This window comes from Epinephelus fuscoguttatus, linkage group LG20 (genome assembly GCF_011397635.1).
Source record: "Epinephelus fuscoguttatus linkage group LG20, E.fuscoguttatus.final_Chr_v1".
Lineage (NCBI taxonomy): Eukaryota > Metazoa > Chordata > Actinopteri > Perciformes > Serranidae > Epinephelus > Epinephelus fuscoguttatus.
In genome coordinates, this window is record NC_064771.1 from 23,249,481 (window position 1) to 23,270,455 (window position 20,975).

The 20,975-nt window shown below is 41.4% G+C and overlaps 1 protein-coding gene across 3 annotated transcripts in view; it reads left to right on the forward strand.

Moving 5' to 3' along the window:
* Positions 1-691: 691 nt before the first annotated feature.
* Positions 692-20,975, forward strand: part of adkb (adenosine kinase b) — a 144,859-nt gene continuing 124,575 nt past the window's right edge. Inside the window, exons 1-4 of one of the 3 annotated variants that reach the window (XM_049563710.1) lie at positions 692-729; positions 1,631-1,789; positions 5,444-5,518; positions 5,617-5,670. In XM_049563710.1, the coding sequence (XP_049419667.1) occupies positions 707-729; positions 1,631-1,789; positions 5,444-5,518; positions 5,617-5,670 (311 nt within the window). In that variant the 5' untranslated portion in view covers positions 692-706. Of the gene's footprint in view, positions 730-1,521; positions 1,790-4,259; positions 4,385-5,443; positions 5,519-5,616; positions 5,671-20,975 lie in introns of those variants that run through there. The other 2 variants (XM_049563709.1, XM_049563711.1) reach the window with 2 other exon arrangements.

Below are 20,975 nucleotides of genomic sequence, written 5' to 3' on the forward strand. Positions count from 1 at the left end.
GCCCGTTTCCTTGGTGCCGTATTATCTACAATGGACATGTGTGTACTTGTTTGTGTAACAATTATGGCTAATTCTGGACTACCGTGGCTGACATAGACTCACTGTATCATCTGTGTATCATACAGTGAGTCTATGCGTCTGATACAGATTCTTTTGTACTGAAGCTGCTGGCTGACAATATTTAACAGTGTTCGATATCTTTAAATATGACCATAGAAAATATTCATTGTTGTTTAAGAGAGCCGTATTCAGAGTGGTAAAGCCTCTTAAACCTAGTTCACATTACACGATTTTCACTGCGATTTTGACGTCGCAGAGGATCTTGAGAGCCACCTTTGGTCGGAGGTGAGTTGGCAGATAGTCAGACAGTCCTCATGTGTGAACAAGCCTACGAGCAAGTCGCCCCCTTGTCTGCAACTGGGACTGGATATCTGGCATGCTAGAAAACTGGAGAAGCAACAACAACAACAACAATGGTGGCGTCCACAGGATCACAGGGAGCGCGTTGTGTTTGGACCCAGGCCCTGGAGGCAGATCTGATTCAACACTGGGAAGAACATCCATGCCTTTACAATGTGTCGTCTCCAAGTTAAAAAACGTAGTTTGGTGATGTCACTGCGTTATCTGGGGCTCTGTCGGCGAGGGCTCAGTGGAGAAATCTTGTGTTGTGCACACACAGGTCGTAACGCAGTTGGCGAGACCCCCGATGACAGAAACACAGGTCGCCAGGTATGAACACTCAAATGACTACGATTGTCTCTGTGATGCAAAATCAGGGTGAAAATTGCGTAATGTGACCTAGCCTTAAGGCAGTATTTTACATGAAGTATTTGCTCACTGTTTGAATTGCTCCTGGAACTTCTCAGCCTTCACATGCACATCAACATTAGGTGTGCAAAGTCATCTAGAGGGCCAGATTGGACCCTTTGGCAGACCAGTTATGGCCCCCGGGCCTTATGTTTGACAGCCCTGGACTAACAGGTGTGATATGTAATCTGGAGCCAGGCCATTAAGAGCCTTATAAGTAATTAATAAGATTTTTAAGTCAATCCTAAAACAAACTGGTATATAAATACAACCAGTGGGTTTTTGAATAGTTGGTGTGTCCATTGGAGTCATCTCAGACCAAAAAAGTTTCAGTCCAAGATGTAAAACCTTATCTGTCCCATTTTTCCTGATGTCCCACATTACCTGGCTTCACCCAGGACATGCAGTGTATAAAAGGCACATTGTGACATTGAACATCTGGGGTTTGTTTGGTAATTCACCTTTACAGGTGGTACAGATGTGTATTATTACTCCTTTATTATATATTTTAGGATATAAATATTTTGTTTGAGGACTACATGCAACAGTGTCCTCTGTGTTGAGATAATAGTATCACTATCACTAAAGAGGACCATATTTTGTCTCCTGTGTGACTCAAAGTTAAACAGGTGAAACAGGTGAAAGGGGAAAGCACCGCGATAACGCGAGATAACTATATCGCTTTCGCCTCTTTATGTGAGTCTAATGCACATTAGCTCTGCCAGCACAAACTAACGAGCCATTACCGACCCTTCCCTGAACATAATTAATTTTCCCTCTGGGTCGCATGCTGTTGAATGACCAATTTCTTCATTATCATCAGTGGGGAAGAAGGAAGCTGCAGCCTGTACTCTTCCCCAGCGGTGAGCGGACGCTTCCCAGGCTCCGCAGCGTCAACACAGCCGTTGGTGATTAGAAGAAAAAAAAAAAATCTCCGACGAAGAACCACAAACATGTCGACGGGGAGGAAAACAGCGTTAAGGTAATGAAACCGACAAGTGTTTGCGCTGTGTGACGGATGATGCTGTGTGCTGTTAGCTGCTGCAGCTAGCTGTTAATTCATGCTAACGTCTGGTGGTGTTGTGGCAAGCTGTCGGCAGGAGGTGCGGGGTGATAAGGCGCTAAGCAGTTTGGACCTTTGAACGTTACATCGGCTGGAGTGTTCAGGTGAAACAGCCGTTAGCATGTACACACGGTTTGTTCGGTCGTTACGATGCTAACCGCTGCTAGCAGGAGAGGGAGCGTTCATTACATGATGGGGAGGCAAGAACTGTGCCTCTATCCAACATGTAATACATATAGTTAAGGAAACATATACAATTAAACGTGTAAAATTATTTTATTGGTGAAAAACAGCGGAGGATATATTGGTTTTATTAGCTAGCTTGACTGGCGCGAGACAAACTTTAACGTTTGCTTAGAAGTTAAACATCAGTGATGCTGTCGTCATTAAGATGACACTTGCACTAATTTTATTTGTATTCACCACATAGAACAAAATGAAGCTATTAAATTATTAAAATTGCACAGACGCACAGTTGTCACAATGAAATATATTTTAAAAAAGCAAGAACAAGCGACTAAAACAAATAATGCAGCCTAATATACAGAGTAAAGTAAAGACTGTAAATGCATCCTGGGTCTTCAATTAAAACATTGGCCCTGCATTTTTTTCTGCCAGTTTCTTGTGTCCCATCATCAGTATTATCATCTCATCATCCTATGAAGCACATAGCTATTAGCCTAACATAAACAGTGCTGGCAGGCAGCTTGTGTCTTGTTGACATTGTGCATAATGTTAAGTTAATGGTGCTGCGTTCACTTGACTCGAGGAAAGCTCCTCTAATGTAACTGTCCATAGCCACGTTTCTGGGTGAACGTTCAAAGGCAGTAAGGACAGATGAGGAGCTATTTTTTACAGGCTTGAATAGATCTTGGCAAAGGTGATACACTCAACTGTAGTTGTTTTGTACTTAAAACACAATGCAGTAAATCCAAACTGACAACGACAGGTAAAATAAACAAACAAACAAGTAAAAAAATCCACATGTTCATGCACACACAGATAACAGGCTCCCTAACAAAGAGACAGCAAACAATCTAATGCTTCAGAAATAATATGGCAGCAGCTAGTCAGGGAAGGAGAAGGAAGGAAACAAGGTCTACTTTCATGGATCACATTTTGACAAGTCACAGGATAAGCACATGCATAAATCATAAAGTTATTGCTGCTTCAGTTTCCAGCTCCTCATCCTGTGCAAGCTGACTCACTGTTGCACTGTCATGGTTAAGTGGGACACGTGGATAGGAAAAAGCCATAGATTATGTTTTTTTGCATAGTTTTGGGGGGGCTGTTGAGACAGTCATGTCGCCAAAGCAATTGTCCTGCCTGCTGCACTCTTGTCCAGAGTATCTCAGGTCTCCGACAGTGGTATGGAAGAATGAGTTGCGCAGTCTAAGCAGGGGAAAGGCCATTCATTGCAAGACGAAGATGACAGAGATTTCAACTTCATTCATAGGAGGCCAGTTGAGGGAGCAAAATAGTCCAAGACCGTGGGTGTAGATTGTAGGGGAGGACACACAGGGAACAAGTTCCCCTCAGTATGTAGAGCATGTGCAGAGGACTTTCATTTTGACAAAATTAAAGACATTTACACCATGAATTGATGCAGAAAAGCACTAATTGGTGCTCAGAATGCATGTTGATTAATTAATTAAGTGTTTGATGCTCAGAATTTTCTGGCAGAGGATCCCCATTCCACCAGTTTCATGTATTTCGCCCCCACTGTTGACATGAAACCTTGCTTAATACTTTAATAATCATCGATAAAATCACTCCAAGTCAAAATACAATCATAAACTCCTTAAAATTATATCAACGAGGAGCTGACACAGTCAAGTTTCCCATATGACCTAATTTGACCTTTTTGAAAATGTGGTAGTTGCTTATTAGTTTAATACACCCTTGATCCTAAAGGAAAAGTAAATATGTTGTGTTATACCCTGAAAATAAGTGATGAAAACTATTCATTTAATTCATTAAAAAGTGTTGACCCGCCAACAAAACTGAAATATGTAGGGAATAGAACTTATTATTTCCATATAGGCTGAATGCACATTTTAGCTGTGTAAGAGCAACAAATTTAAGTTTTCTGATGCTGCTGGTTTATATAATGTTTGTATACAGCTACAAAACGTCTACATATTTGCTATATGTTTATGAAAACTATCATAAAATTATAAGCAAAAAAATATGTAATGTGCATGGTTAAAAAATTACAGATTAGTCCTTTTAAATTTCCTTTTAATTGCTTGTATTGTTTACTTCATTGTCCACTTTCTTTCCCAGTGGCCCCAAACGCAGCACAGAAAGCTTAGCAATAATTGGAACATGTGTAGCCAACCATATGCCTAGTAGCCGTAAGTCCCGCCCTTTGTGCTCTGCCAACCAGTCAGTGTTGACCAAAGTACAGCTGCAGTTCCTGTAGTCAAAAAGCACGTTGCTTTGACAGAGAGGAGGAAGCTTTTAATCATCACGTTAGGCCGCTGTGATTTCTGACATAATGCCAACTCCAAGGTAAGATCCAAACGACAATGTCCTCCAGTGTTTCCTCAGGGTCCAATTCTGCTGTCATGGTTGTCCTCTTTAAATTGTGCTCACAGCACTGAAAGCCTTTCAGTGGGTTGATTAAAAACACTACAAGAAAGTGTATCATGTCAAACTTTTAGGCTGATGTGTTAAGATGTGAACTCTTCAGTGAGTCTTAGGAATCAAAGCCAAACTAAGTTTCAGTTACTTATCTCTGTGATCCAAACCAGACATTCAGCACTTCTGTGTCTTGTGTTTCATGAAAGTTGGGTAACCTGTTATGAAGACTGCAGACTTTGACCACTATAATATCTTGTCGCTGAAAATTTCTAGCTGAAAGTGTCATTAGGTATACATGCAACATTTAAAACAAGCACAATAATGTTTTCCCGCTTTGACACATAGTCTGAGCACGCTGAATGAATGAATGACGCACAAGCCACACACGTCCGCACATGAAAACATTGGCACACCAGTTGTTCAGAGAGAATAATAATCCTTGCTTTTCATTTGACTAATCTCCACCTGAATGGGGGAAAAAGAAACTCTATGACTGGCAGTTTTACATTTCTCAGTACAAGCTGAGAAGTGATCCCTCCCAGAGTCATAAAAACTCACTCATTAGTCCGTTATGAGCTCATTAGTTTGCAACTGTACAGGTTTGTGAAGCTTTATCCTCTCCATGTGTTGACTGTAGAAAGGAGGTCAGGCAGCACAGATATCAGCTTACATGGGTTCATCCCTCGGTGAAGTTTCAGAGACTTAATTCAACAAAACAGACAGCACAGCACAAGACAGGAATAAGTCCAGATAAAAAGTGAAAGAAGAGAAAGAAATAGAATAAGAGGCATAAACAAGCAGAAGTAAAAATATGAACTACACAAGAGCAGATAAATGCAAAGTTTTGTGGTGAAGTGACAAGATAAAGTTACCAAACAGAAACAGATGATTTCTCTGTCACAGCCAATTGTTTGTTTCCTCTGTTCGTGCAGAGCTGGCGAGTGGGAGTCCACATAATACAATAAGTTTTTGTCCCCCCCCCCACAGCCAGAACGCACTCTTTGGGATGGGGAATCCCTTGCTCGACATTTCAGCTGTCGTGGACAAAGATTTCCTTGACAAGTAAGTCTAAACAGCTGTTGTCTCTTTTTTCACCTTCATATTTCTCTGTCACGCCTGACCAGAACGCACTGACGTTATATTATTTTTCTGTCCTCAAGGTTCGGACTGAAGCTTAACGACCAGATCCTCGCTGAAGAAAAACACAAAGCCTTGTGAGTCAAACCTCCACTGGGACACCATATGCTTGGATAATGTAAAGTGTGAAAACGACATGGAACCAAATAAGGGATACACTGGTCATTCATACCTACTACTCTTGACACTGAGCTGTGCTCAAAATAGCCAAGTTATAAATCAACCCTCTGTAACTGGGAGCCTCAGCACTTGACACGCCCACACATTTTTCTCATGCTGAATTTGAGCCAAACTATACTAAGATGACTCTAATTTTACTGCTCTGGGCTAAATAGTATATCTACTATATTTTTACTGCCTTTTTTAACTGCATGTCATTAAAAATTGATGCAAAATCATTGTTTATTCTAAAGGATGGCTCTGCTGAGCATGCGCACTCCTCTTCCAGACCCTCCCTCCTTCACTATACAAGTGGATGCAGCAGTAATATTATAGCCTTCCTCGAAAACATGGTCTCTGAACGTAACGCTTTGCTCCTTATGAAACGTACCTGAAGGTAAACATAGACTGTAAACAACAGAAAGACTGAAATTAAATTTACTGACTGACCTGTTTCATCTGTTTGATCGAGTGCAGATGGTGTCGTCTCAGGGAATTTGTCTCTTCATTTTCGTGCAGACATAAAATAGTTCGCCATCTGTAAGTAAGATGATGGTGAGAGGCAGATGTTTTCTTTGAAGTCTCAAGGAAATCTCATATTCTATATCTGGGATATGTAAACTAAATTAGTATGAGAATGTATAAAAATGATTGGCAGCAAAAGACACAGACTGTCTTGACTAACTGCTAAAATTTTACTTTCCATACACCGCAGTAGCTGTAAGCCATGGCCTCAGGTGTTCATGAGTTTTATTTGGCGCTTTTCCACTCCAGACTGAAACTTTTTTTTTTTTTTTTTAGGGGTCAGCTCTATACCTGGAAGGTGGGCGTTTTTATTCAACTGAGTGCAGTAGTTCAGGAGAAAGTAGGAAGTTATTCAAAAATACCATATGTCACAATGTTGAGAAAACCTTTTAAAAAATCCCTGGATTCAGCTTTGCATCAAAAACTCACTTGTTCCTGGTCCAACTGAAAAAACATAACCTCCTTTGTGGATCAGTTAGACGGTTAAAGGGGAACTACGCCCATTTTGACAGTACAGAAATCCAAAAACTAGAGCACTAAAACTCAAATTTGTGATGTCATAGGGTATAAAGTCTGAAGCTGCTCCACAGACAATGAATTGGGAAAGATGGTCCAGATCAGTGCTTCCCAACTGGCTCGCAAGTCGGGTCAAGTTTGTAAAAACATACTTTATTTGGAATTTCTGGCACAGAGCTTTTATGTTGAAGTGCTGTTTCCTGCTGTAGAGTGACTGACTAGCAGACAGCTCTTTGACAGACACAGCAAACTAGCTGGACGACATGGCCAAATGCAACTATGATGATGCTGAATATATTTAACTATGTGGACCTTGAATGACAAAGGAACAATCTGGACCCTGTGGCTGGACCAGTTGGGAACCGCTGTTCTAAATGTCACAGAGAGCACCCAGGGGAATGTTCTGAGTCTATCGGTACATTTTCAATTTCATAACTGAGAGCACGACATTAGAACAAAGTTCATTTGTGTAAAAAAAGAAAAAACATTCACAAAATCAGACTTCATTTAATGTCTAAGAAGCAGCGCCAGATGTGCTCTTCCTATTAATTTTACTCATGGCGGTGCTTACTAGACAAAATATGTAATATTCGGACATAGCTTGTAGCCAAATTGCTTGCCTCCACTCGGCCCAGGTCACATTATCTTTAGGCCTTTATTTAACCATGGTGGACTCACTGGGCACAAACACTCTAATGCAGGAATCCATTGCTCAGCACTGGAGCTCATTCACACCTCCGAGCTGCTCTGCACAACCAGCCTTATCTGTTGGATGTAAGATAACCACGTAACTCTTATCTCCTGGTCACTGAGCAGCTTCACTTGAGCAGTTTGATACCTTGCTCAAGGGCACCTCTGTGGTGGTAATGTGGAGGAAGGGGCAAGTGCTGTTCTTTGACTTTCTGAACCCAAGTAAGGGACATGTTTGATCCAGCACTTGTTGAAGAGTGTTTTTGTATGTGCATACTTTTTTTGCTCCAGTCAAAATGCATCTTGACATTACATTTTTGAAAGGACACTTGTATTATCAGGACCATTCATTTGAGATTTGTAAGCATGAAGGGAGGAGAGGCTGCTTTAATGGGCACAGCAATATGAATCCAGGATCTAGTATACTGGAGACACAACTCTTCTTCATATTCTTGTTTTAATGTAGAATAAAATGGCTGAAAGGAATAGTTTGGATTTTCTCTCTTCAACGCCAGACTCCTTTGACAAAATCAGTAATTTTACCTTGCAGAACACTGGAGTTGCTTGTCCACTCCGGCCTTGATCAGTGAGTTTGTTTCTGTTATGTGTGACTTTGGTGTTTTAAAGGGTTCGTTTGGATTCACACAATAACCCAAACAAACTAACCAAATGCGCAGTGGTAGCCCAGAAACTCCTGGGTTCTGTAAGGTAAAATTACTGATTTTGTCAAAGGACTCTGGCGGCTTTGAAAAGAGCGATATACTGGCTTCAGTTCCCTGTTGGAAAGAGCTGTCTGAGGATAAGGTAACACTTTGAAAATATTCTAAATATAGCGTACACTTAAACCTAACTTGAGCTGCTCCCGTCCACAACAGTGCACTGCTTATTTCTCATGAAACTGGGGGCCTGCTGACCACCATCTACTGTAGGTAAAACACTGGCTACAGACGAGAACCTCATACAATCCCACTTCAAAATATCTGAACTTTCCCTTCAACATTAAATATAAAAGCCTTGGATTGTCTGTGTGTTTGTTTGTTTCAGGAAAGTTTGGTGAACATTTGGTTGCATTTGAGCATTTTCACTACTAATGCGAATGAAAAAAGAAATCTGGCCCACTGTTCTGTGATTATATGTCTTGGGCTTTGATGCAGATCTGGATCCAGCTGCAGATTAAACATCTGTAAATAGTTCTCTGTTATTTAAACGGCAAATTTAGAGGATTATGCAGCCTTGGCAGGGGTGTCTGCTCTCTGCGTGCTTTCTAGTTTGATGGTGTCTAATTTTAGGAGACTGCACGTTGAGCAGTTACAAACCTTACTAATGTTTTTATGCATACATTCAAAGCAAATCACAGTGCAGTGATTTTAAAAGGTACCTGAGTAATGCATACACAATGAGTAAATAAAGACAGATCAGTACATACAGCTACCTTGTCAGGTCTTGTTACTTGACAAAAGGACACATGTGACCTTGGGCGGCAGCAGCAGCAGCTAAAAAGCAGCATCATCAGCAGTGTTGTTCTCCTCCGGCACAAAGGCAGCGGTGTTATCTTTAGCCCCACAGACACCGTTCCCTCCACATTCTGCACAAGGTCAGGGCAGGATTAACATGCCGCTTTGGTGGTTTATTCCCAGCACAATGCATTTCAATGCATGTCCCCTGCAATACCACACACACTAGCATACTGTCCCTCATGTCCGTCAATTTATATCCAAAAGTACATGTGATATATTTATCACATTATCTATTAACTGATAGCAGTGCAGGTCATGAGAAACTTAAGCTATATGAGCTGTGGTGTTCATATTAAGGATGCTGGGTGGCTACAAGGTGCAGAGAGGTCATTCACAAGGTCATTGGTCCATGGAAGAAGAACTCGACTGCAGTGTTGTGACAAATAACATCATTACTTAAAAAGCCACAATAGACTTACAAGTCTAGTCGACTAACACTATTGTTGTGCTCCTGAATCTACAGAGTGTAACGCGATTCATTTTTTCTCCCCATCACCCTGGTGGGAGAGAGATCATTGGATGCAGTGCACTGTGGCCATGCCTGAATTCAATTATCTAGTCACAGCAGAGCCCATATAATCCTGTTGTGGCTGAGGAATTGCCTGCTGTAGAAACCATCAACATCCCTGTTAGTACTGGCTGGGGACTTAATGTTTTTTTTCCCTGAATAAGCCTCAACTGTGACTTTTGATGCCTTTTCATTTTGCGTCAAATGTTTTACAAGTTACAGTTTGTCGTAGCGATTAGTTGATGGACAGAAAATTACTTGACCACAATTTTGTTTTCTTTTTGGAAAGTTTATCAAGCAAAAACACCAAGAATTTTAGTTTCAGCTTCTCAAAAATGGAGATTTGCTTCTTGTCTCTGCTTCATAACATTATAAATTGGATGTATTTAGATTTGTGACTGTTGGTTGGACAAAACAAACATTTTAAAGCGAACATTTAACTTATCATTATGAAATAAATGTTAATTGAACAATGTAATGGCTATAGAATAATAACCCCATCACTATGAAGATTGGTTCCCTGTTGCCAGGTACTGGTGGTAGTGATCACCAGAGGCCCCATGATTGGATATTACCACAATTCTGAAGACATGATCCAATGTGAATTTAAATGTTTTGCAATATAATGAGTATTGCGATAACATATATTGTGATTCATTAACCCTTTCAACTGCAAATTATGTCCTTAAAGGTTAACTTTATTGTCTTTTTGCTCCCCTTCAATCATTTTTATTGCAGCAAAATGTATCTGGCCTGAAAAAGCAATTGATCTTATTACTCTAATAGGCTACAAATGTTTAATTTGTATTTCCAATATTAATAATCTCTATAATAGAAAAATCTACACTTTGCATCCATGTATTGGTATAAAATTGCAATGTAAAATATTGTAATCGGTACGATCTCCTGTGAAAATGAAAGCTTAGTTTACGAACAAAGACAGTGCGTCAGCCATTGCGCAATCAAAACAGAAGAGGGTAGCACTTTTGTTTCCTCCAGTAACTATCGGTAGCTATCTCCAGTTATGAAATAGCACCAATGTAAGTTCTTTGCAGTTACTATCGTCCTGTGGGGAGTGGTAGACTGCGGAAAAACCAAAGTAACCATGGAAACTGTGGTACCTGCTAGACTGGAAAGTTATCTGTTTTATCGGAGGAATTGTAGAAACATTCAAGACATACTGTAAATTGTTAATTATAATATAATAATGATAATAACTTTATTAAATTAGCGCCTTTAAACAGATTAAGCACAGGCAGAAACAGGAAACTCAGAAGGCATTGTAACAACAGAGAGCCAATCAGACCTACCAAACGAAAGCGAAAAAAAATTAAGAATAAGTCAAGTTAAAATTAAAACAAGAAGACAAATAATTCAAGACGCAATATGTCAATATAAATAAATACAAATAAAAAGAATAAAGGCAAAACGAAAAAGACAACATCACATAAAAGCAAGTCTATAAAGATGGATTTTAAGAAGCGAGTTAAAATAACGTCACTGATTCTGCAAATCTGATCTCCTCAGGCAGGTCGTTCCAAAGCGGAAGGGCCCTGATGGCAAGAGCACCTTTAGAATTAAGCCTTGACCGTGACCTGGCTCACATGGGGTCAACATTTATGCTGTGTAGCTCGGGGCCAGACCTGGATGAGCTTTAAAAGTCATTAAAAATCAGTAAAATATTGAAATCAATTCTAAAGCAAACAGGGAATGAAAAATAATAAACATGAGCTGCAGCCCTGATAAACGCTATCAGTATATTTGCACTGCTGAAAAAACACTCACTTCCTGGGTGTTGGTTTTTTTTTGGTTGCCTAGAGGTTAACATTCATACCATAAAACCGCAATGTCCTGGTTTAATTTCCGGCCTCGGACATTTGCTGTATTTTATTCCACTCTATCTCTCCTCATGTTTCCTGTCTGTATCTACTTTCCCCTGCCTTATTTGCAAAAATGAAAAGACAGAAATTCTAACAATTAAAGTAGATTCATAGCTTATGCAGTGCAATCTCAAGCACGGCCATAATCACATACCAATGATGTCATCACTCTTGCTTCCAAATAAGGCAGTAGCTGCTGCTCAATACTTGTATTTATAAGTTGTTTACAGTGTGGTGATTGGTCTCAGCAAACCTACATAGCTGCTTTTGTTTAGATGATATTTCCACGGTGGTTTTTGAGCTGCATTTGAAAGGGCTGTTCAGTCGATGCCGGGTATTCAGAGGATGCCTCGGGTGTTTTGGTTTTGGGGTATGAGAGGAAACCATCTAACCAAAGCACTGTTGTTTGACTTCCTTTCTGCTTGCCTAGACACGTATCAGTCCATATTTCAGTGGGTGATACTCACAGCAGACATTTTGGCTTGCTACAGCAGGAAAAGCACAGGTGTAATTGAGAACATTAAAACTGACTCAGCTCCATTTCAGTGAGCTGTTCCTGGTAGTGTGCATACTGGCGTGCCGGGACACTTGATGGAACTGAGCTGTCGTAAACAGAATTTGTTCCCCCTCACCTGTGATCTTCCTGCTGTGACAAGTCAAAATGTCTGCTGTGAAAATGGCCTATTGTTGGATGTGGTGCTGTGGGTCTTGCTCTTTTGTTTTTTGTAGTCACTGCTGCCATCATGTGGTTAGAATGTAAGTTTGATATCTGCAAACACAGGTGTGTGTTCAATAGACTTTAAAGCTTGGAAATATGCAGGGTGTTTATTGTCTTTACATAAGATTTTCAGACAAATAAAATGACGGTATATGTAGAGTAAAGTTGTATTATTCACCAATGTGCTCTCTTTAAGCTCGCACTATTGTGCCATTGATTGTAGGCCTTTGAAATATTTATGTTTTCAGCAGGTGGTTGATATCATATCTGAACTTTTCCCATTTCTCTCTCAGTAGAGAATGTCTTTGCTCAGTATTAAATTGCTGTGAAAGGGGGTTTGTTCCTTTCATGTCCAGCAGGGGGCAACAGGAGCCTGCTGTTTGTACCCCAAGGAGTCTCCATAGGAAACAACATGTCAACATAATGAAAACACGCCTCTTTCTGCAGGAGATTATAATGTGGGCAAATAGACATTTTATTTGCAGGATAACTAGGCATTACAGGTTATTTAGAACACACAGCATTGCATAATATACCATTCACCCAAACCCTCTTGGGCTTGTTAACCATATCATATTAGAGCTAATGATTATTAGTGTGTCGAATGAATGAGTCATTGTTACAGTGAGTGTATTGTCACCTCCGAGAGAGAGAGGGGAATAAAAAAAAAAGATCAGCTGGCTCCTGAATATTAGTCGCGTTCAAACATTTGTTTTATGACTCCCTCTGTCCGATGATAATTAATTGTTTACTTTCTCATCTCTGGATGATGGCGTGACTCTTTTCAGAGGTTGTTTGCTCACAGCAATTAAGTTCATCAGTGCTCATCCTCCCTCCTCCTCCTCCTCTCCACCTCCTCCCCCCATCTCCCTCTTTTTCTCTCTTTCTCTGTGCTAAATGCAGATTAGCAGCGTCACAATCGCATCCAGAATGAGAGTAAACTCCTCATTATGCCGTGTGACCCTCTGCTGCATGAATAATTCAGGGCTGCAGCGTTAGTGGCTGGCTGTTATTAGCATTCCGGATGGCGGGGGGGGGGGGGGAGAAAGATGGGAGAGAGGGAGAGGGAGAGAGAGAGAGGGTGGGAGGCTCATATCACTGACAGGGCTGACTCAGGGGGATCAGCGCTGGATTGAGACACACATCACACACACATCATCACACGACACAGGAGATCAGTGGAGGTGCCTCTCCACTCACACACCCCGCTGTCTGTGTACATCTTACACACCCCTGCTGCTGCCGTGCAGCTCAATCTGCTTACTGGGAGGAAAACAACAAAGGCCTCTCTCACTGAGTACATGCTAAACACTCTGGCTCCTGGGTGTGTGTGTGTGATAGATTCTGCTCTGTAAACACACTTGACTCTACCCCTGTTTTTTTTTTTGTTTTGTTTTTATTTTTTTTTTAAATATAACGAAGCGAATTGTGAGTGCTAGAAACCCCCGGTGGAGCTATCCTGGTGTGTCAGGAGGAGAAACACTCCTCCTTGTGTGTGTGTGTGTGTGTGTGTGTGTTTGTGCTCACATGCAAGCATGCGTGCAGAAGCTGCATGTGCTTGCCATGGTGCCACTTCACTGGATGCACTCATGCTTGACTGAGTGTGTAGACACATTACAACCCCACCCCCACCCCACTTTTTACTTCCCAGCTCCCTTGTCTGTTGCTGAGGCTGAGTGCTGTACTACAGTACTTAAACTCACCTCCGCCGGCCCGCTGGGGGGTCAGAACATCCGGCTCCCCCTGCCACTGAGGGCAAAGGTCGTGGGCCTGCATCCATCAGCCGACCTCTGAGCCAAAGAGAGTGAGCAGAGATTAATGGCACTCAACTGGTAATTGAGACATCAGAAACATGTTCAGCCGCCAGCCGTGCTGCTCTTGATGTTTTATTGATATGCATGAATCCAACGATTTGGGGCACTTGCATAAATCCAACATGCTCACCAGAGCTGTACTCAACTGTAAGAAATGTGGATCTAGACCTTTTGAATTATAAAACAAGGAAACTTTTCAAATAATCAAAATAAAGCACATCTTGTTCTGTTCTTTTTTTTTTTCTTTATCACTGAAATAGGTTAACAGTCTGCGATGCAGGGTGATTGCACTGCATTTAAAGCATACATGCTGCATCATGAGAGATGGCTGATGCAATCATAATTAAGGCTCGTCCTCTGGAGCTGCAAATGCCTGCCTCTTGTTGACGGCGGCTGCCAGCAGGTGGTGCCAGAAGGAAACATCACAAGTCAAAGGGAGTGTAACAAACATAATCCACATCTCTGTGCATGTGGGCGTCCCCCCCACCCACCCACCCTCCTCCTCTCCCTCCAACTCCCCCTTTTTTAAAGAGCATTTTATAATTAAAATGTGGGCGTCTCAGCCAGTACATACAGCATGTTCAGTTCAGAAAAGCATGCTCAGGGCTATTTTTAGTCATCTTTGATCCCCAGCAGCCACACAGGAAAAGCCAATGATGGCAGCAGCTCGTACACACGGAGGCTAGTTAGTGTACTATCTGGTGCTGATCATTTCTCTGCACCTAGCCTGTGCGGGGGTAGAGATGGGAGGCCTGACTGATGAACAGCAACACTCCCCGTGTGTTTAAAGTTCACACTGGGCCATATGGTCCCCGCAGTAGGGGGTGTTGGTGGAATTATTCACACGGAGCGCTCTGAATCACTGAGATCCTGGTATCAACCTCCAAGATAAGGGGAATGTCTCAAAGGCTTTGTGCTCCGGCTTCAAATCTCAATCCTCAAGAGAACACCAGAAGCCCCATCCTTGCTTACACGCTCCGTCTTCCCACTCTCTCCCTCAATGTGTCCCTCTCTTTCTCTCTGTCTCTTTCATGTCCACACACTCACACTCCCTCTCCCACATCCACACAGTACAGTGTGACAAACAACGCCACCCTCTGCAGCGCGAAGCCAAAAACCTGTGACATTTTAGAGGAAATAATATGAACTCATCCTCCATGACCAGATTTTGCCCCCGCTGCCTAATCCTTGAGTGCAGCCTAATTAAGTACAAACAGCAGTTCTCGGTTAATGCCAACAAATGGGCTGTTGCCGCTGCTGCTGCTGGATCGGCCGATTATTAAAGGGATGCACATTTGTTGTTTCTGCATTCTAATGCAATTACTCACCCATTATGACCATGTAATTGTGCAGTCATTAATTGTGCATCCAGTCTATAAGGCAAAAAGGCTCATTGCGTTTTTTTTTCAATGCACCGAGGGACTTGAGGCAGGTTTTTCTCAGCCGAACAGGGATTTACCCAAATGGATTGAGATACCTGAACGATGGCGATATCGTAATGCTTTTGTGCAAATCAACATTCATCCCTTCGCGTAGTGTATTAGAAGATGTCAGAGGACGGGAACAAGGCCTCGCTCGCTGTTTGAATCATGACTCATTTGTGTTCAGTACTTTTATGCGCCTCATTCTTTGCCATCTATTCCCATCCTGCCCTAATGTTCCACTGATAAGAATGTCCTATTCATTCTGAGTTCTCCACCAGTTGCTACAGAGAGAGAGAGAGAAAGAGAGAAAGAGAGACAGACTCTACAGGCATTGAATGAAAAGCACATCCATTTCTGAGGGGGAGCGCAAGCACGGTAGAAGATAATTATTGATTTGAAATAAGAAAAGATAAGGCTCAACCTTGAGCAGCCCGGCGATAGCGCGCAGAACAGAATAATTAATGGGCCTGTCTTGTGTCGGGACAAGCTTTCACACTGAGACGAGCGTATTGATTTTAAACAGATAAACTGCGTAACCCTTTGTGAAGGGTTTGACAAACAATTTAATTGGGGGGAAAAACAACAATATTCCTCACCCTTTCCATCTCCCTTTCATCACGTCCCCGAGCTGTTTTTCCTCCGCCTGACCTATGGAAACAATTACTGTGCATCAGGCCTTGTACTGCCTCCAGACTACCAAGGAAGGCATGGTGTAGGATGCACACGCTGATTGGGGAATCTAATCAATGGTGGAACCTGTCTCCACTCCAGATGCCAGTGTTGAATCTGGGATTACCAAAGCCTTTTAGCTGCACGGCCCCCTCTCTGCTTCTGTCAGAGAGAGAGAAAGATGGATCTGCCTGTTTAAATGTACCTGCCTGCTATGGCTGAAGCAGAGATAATTTACTGTTCCTGTACAGCCCTCCTCCTTCCTAATCCCCAAGGAGAGCAGCAAAGGAGCCCCAGTCCTCTCACTTCTTCCCTTGCCCTCCCCTGATTAGTGATAGGGGCTGTTTGATCATGTTTCCCTGCCTGTCCATGTGATTTGTAAGCTGTTTAAACGTGAACGAGGCAATTAAATAAGGACGAACGCAGGAGAGTGGGTGCCGCGGTGATCATTAGCGATGAATTACCCCGGTGTGCACTCAAACACTCGGGAGGACTTTCAGGCGGACCACTCCCAAGGATCCAGATCCAATCTAGCCATTGATTAACAGAGACTTGTTCTTCCTGTGAAATCACTCGACGGGGATTTTAGGGCACTCATCCGGTCTTATCGAGATAGGCTAACATCAAAGGCGAATGAAGAGGGATTGGGTAAATGGGCTCGCCTTGCCCTCCATGTAAGAGACTTAGAGGAGCAAATCTTGAATTATTGCCTCATGTAAATAATCTACTCGGCTCGCTTTTTTTGGGGAGGTGAGAGAGGAACTCATGAGTCACTCGGGGCAGAGAACACTCATGGTACTTTGGAAGCTCTCATATTTCCCTTGATGAGAAACAACGGTGGGGGCTCCATCCCCAGGAATGTAAACAACACGATGTTCCTGACTTGTGTGATCTGCCCCAACAATTTGAATGTGTTAAGCCGGGGAGATGTAGAGGTATTAGTTTTTGAGGAGGACTCTTGTATCCTCTGAATACAAATATTGCATTCAGTAGCCTAATTCCCCTAATTTGATTTAAGCTGAATAAATAAGTGCTTCTATTAGTCTCAAATTGGAAGGTATGAAATTGAAAAATAGCACAGCGCCTTTAGTTAAGAGTGGTGTTTAACCAGAGTGTCAGGGGCAGTCTCTTGTAAAGCATGTGTTATATAACACAGGCTGTCTGTACATTAGTGGAATGCAAGGCATAGTTGGAATTGCTCCTCCACTGAACAACACTAGCAGGTTTTAAAAGCAGAGGTTACTGGCTGAGGACATTTTGTTCAAAACAATTTCTTTTTCTCTGCTCCCTCCCATCACCGAGTGAGCTCAGACTGCAGTAGATGGAAAGGGATTTTCTCTTCCTAAATGGCCAAGGGGGCCGTTTACGGTGTCACTACTATGGGATCACATGATGTTTGAGGGTGTAAAGGTCTCGAGGCAGCTGCTCCTTTTCGGATGGGATTTTCGAGGCGTCCAAGAGCAGGGCCCCATGCTGTCTGCACTGAAAGGTGGAGCAAATACTTCTAGGAAGAAAAAAAAAAAAAAAAAGCTGAAATCCTCAGAAGCTGTGTGTCTATTTGAAATGGGTTCTGGAGTCCCTCGGCTGCCTTCATGTTATAAACACCCACAGTGCTCAAATTCTTCCTTTGTCAAGGAGTCATAACAGGTGTCTCAGGAAGGATTTTTTTTTCCCGGTTAGCATATTTTCCACTTGCATGGAAAGTTTTTTTTTTCTTTATTAGGAACATTCTGCCCTGGGTAGACCCCTTGCCTTGAGACATGATATGCAGACTTTCTTTGAAGCGGTAAAGGTTACTTTCACACTCGCTCAAAATTCAGCCATGCCTAGTTAAACCAGGTTGTGCTGAAGTATTGAACACCTCTGGCTGACATATGTTGGTAAGCCATGATGCACTTTGCATACATATTTCTCATGTCTGCAGTGAGCACATACAAAACATGTAACATATTTTTGGGGTTCAGCTTCAGTTTGCACCCCCAAAACATGCAACCTTTGACCTCTCCTAGAAATGTTGTTTTAATCCTAAAAAGGGAAAATATTAGCATGCTGTAGCAGAGCCTTTATGTAACCAGCACCCCTTGGGATCACACTCAAACAACCCCTTCTTATGCAGTTAATTTAAGGTGGAATTACACATAACACCGGTGCGAATGGTATGGCGCACCTTGAACTATTTACCATATCATTGGATTTTTTCTCTCTCATGTAAATACACTTACAAATTGACAGTCTTCAATTTACAGCTGAGGGGGAAAAAAGCAAAGGACCTCCTTATGTGGTGTATCATCTTGACTGCAGTTAGGTCAATTTCCTTAGCAGGGTGGACACGTTTATATAGCCAGCCCCCTGGGAGGCTGTTTGTGTGAACGATGTGGAGAATACGCATTATTCATGTTCTCCGCTCCGCAGATAAAGACTCTATCTCGCAGTGTAGCCCAGCTTTGCATCATGTTACGCCTAAGCATTGGAGCTATTGATGTTTGAAATGGCAGTATGATGGGAAAATACAAAAATGATAGAACCGCCTTCAGTATTTCACTGGAAACCCAAGGGTGTTCCTGTGGTTTATGTTTGAAAACTCAGCGATTGTTTACTCCCCACTCCCCAATGTCATGTCTGTTTTCTTGACTCATTGTGTTTAGTCTGTCGCAGTCATCTCTAAACTCTGCTGTATGGTTCATACATCAAACATTTAATCAGATGTGGTCTTGCTCTAAACAAGCGATGCGGCTATGAGGATTTTGTACACAAGGAAATTGTAAGACTTGTTTTTCTAATTGCTCTGAAAGCATCACCTAAGCAATACAAAATGGCTGCCTGTCTGGAAAGATGAATAGTGAAAGATGAATAGTTTCTTTTATTTTCATGCATCCCTTTGAGGAAGAGGTTCAAGTTCCCTCAGAAACAACTTTCACTGCTCATCTTGCTTTAATACTGTATGGCTAACTACAACCATGTGTGGACAGTGTTCTTTCTTTTGCTTTTATCAAGTTGGCATTTAGACCCTAACTGCCTCTTTTCAACTGCAGCAACATTTGTGGTCAAGAATCTCATTTAACAAAATCCAGCACTTGCTCGCAGCTTTTTTTTCTTTTGTCTTTTTCTTTTAAAGCAGTTGATATAAACAGCTTGCACCTGGAATGTCACAAGTGAAGAATGCCAAAAAAATGTATGCCACTTTCAAGTTTATTAGATTGCAGAGATGACATGCTGCTGTCTGCTCAACAGATGAGACAGAGAGGGAGAAAAAAGAAACAAACATTTTGATGACTTAACCCAGTGATTCCCAACAAGGAGTACTTGTACCCTAGGGGGGTTTTCTCTAGTTGCCAGGGGATACGTGTAAAGATTGTAGAGTAGCTTAATGAATTTTGAAACCTAGAAATTATGTTTTGATTAGAAAATTATATATCCACATAGAGTAACTTTAATTGTAACACCTGAGCACTATGTTTAGTGATTGCGAGTGTGGGCAATTAGTCGGCAAGCAAGCAGAGAGGTCTTAACCAGTTGATAAAAGTAATGGATGTTAAAATATTCAGCTAAAATAATATATGTTTGGGGTGGGGGCGCCATCTTCTGTTACCTGTGCCTGCTACAGTTGTCAACCAACAATATGTGGACAAACTTACCATGATAAACTAAATATATCCATATGACTTGGTATCAGATGACTGTATGCACTACCTTTACTATGCCTGGATATTATAAATAACTTTATTTTGGGACTGGGGGCATGCAATTCGTTTGAGACCATATGTTACAAATCCCTGGAAGCTCATGAATAGTTTAGCAGTGGCTGGATGCAAGATTTTTCAGTTCACATGCCGGCACACTGCAAAGGTAAGGTAGCACTCCTTGTTTTGGCCCAATTAGCCTACTAAACCAAACAAAATACAAAAGGTAAGCAGCAGGTAACCACTGTAGCAGGCACAGGTAACAGAGCGTGTACCTCACAAAATGGTGCCTCTGTCCCACTTGGTGTGACATACCTTCACATTCCCAATAGGTAAATGGTGAGAATAGTTACTTAAATGTAATAGATAACTGGTTAAAACTGTTAGCTAAAAGTAATGAATAAATGGTTGCAATATATAGCTAGAAGTTATGAATAAACTTTTAAAATCAACTAAAGGTAGGCTAATGGATAAATGGTTGAAAAGGGTAAGGGTTATTAATAAGCTGTTAAAATTAGCTAAATGGATAAGCAGCTTAAAAAAAAGCTAGCTTGAAATGATGAATAAACTATTAAAATGAGCTACAAGTATCAGATAAATGTTATAATAGTTATCTTAAAGTAATGAATAAACTTAAAATCAGCTAAAAGTAATGGATAAGCAGTTGAGATAGTCAGCTAAAAGTAAGAATACCTGGTTAAAACTGTTAGCTAAAAGTAATGAATAAACTGTTAAAATTAGCTAAAAGTAGGCTAATGGTGGGGCGTCGGTGGCTTAGTGGTAGAGCAGGCACCCCATGTAAAAGGCTGTTGTCACAGCGGCCCGGGTTCGACTCCAGCCTGTGGCCCTTTGCTGCATGTCTCTCCCTCTCTCTCTCTCCCCCTTTCACACTTCACTGTCCTATCAATTAAAGGCAAAAATGCCCATAAAAAATATCAAAAAATTAAAAAAAAAAAATAATAATAAAAGTAGGCTAATGGATACATGGTTTTAATTGTTAGGTAAGGCTTATATAAACTGTTAAAATTAGCTAGAATTAGGCTAATGGATAAAGGGCTTTAATATTTAGGTAACTTTAAGGCTTATATAAACTGTTAAAGTTAGCTAAAAGTAGGCTAATGGATACATGGTTTTAATTGTTAGGTAAGGCTTATATAAACTGTTAAAATTAGCTAGAATTAGGCTAATGGATACATGGTTTTAATATTTAGGTAACGTTAAGGCTTATATAAACTGTTAAAGTTAGCTAAAAATAGGCTAATAGATACATGGTTTTAATAGT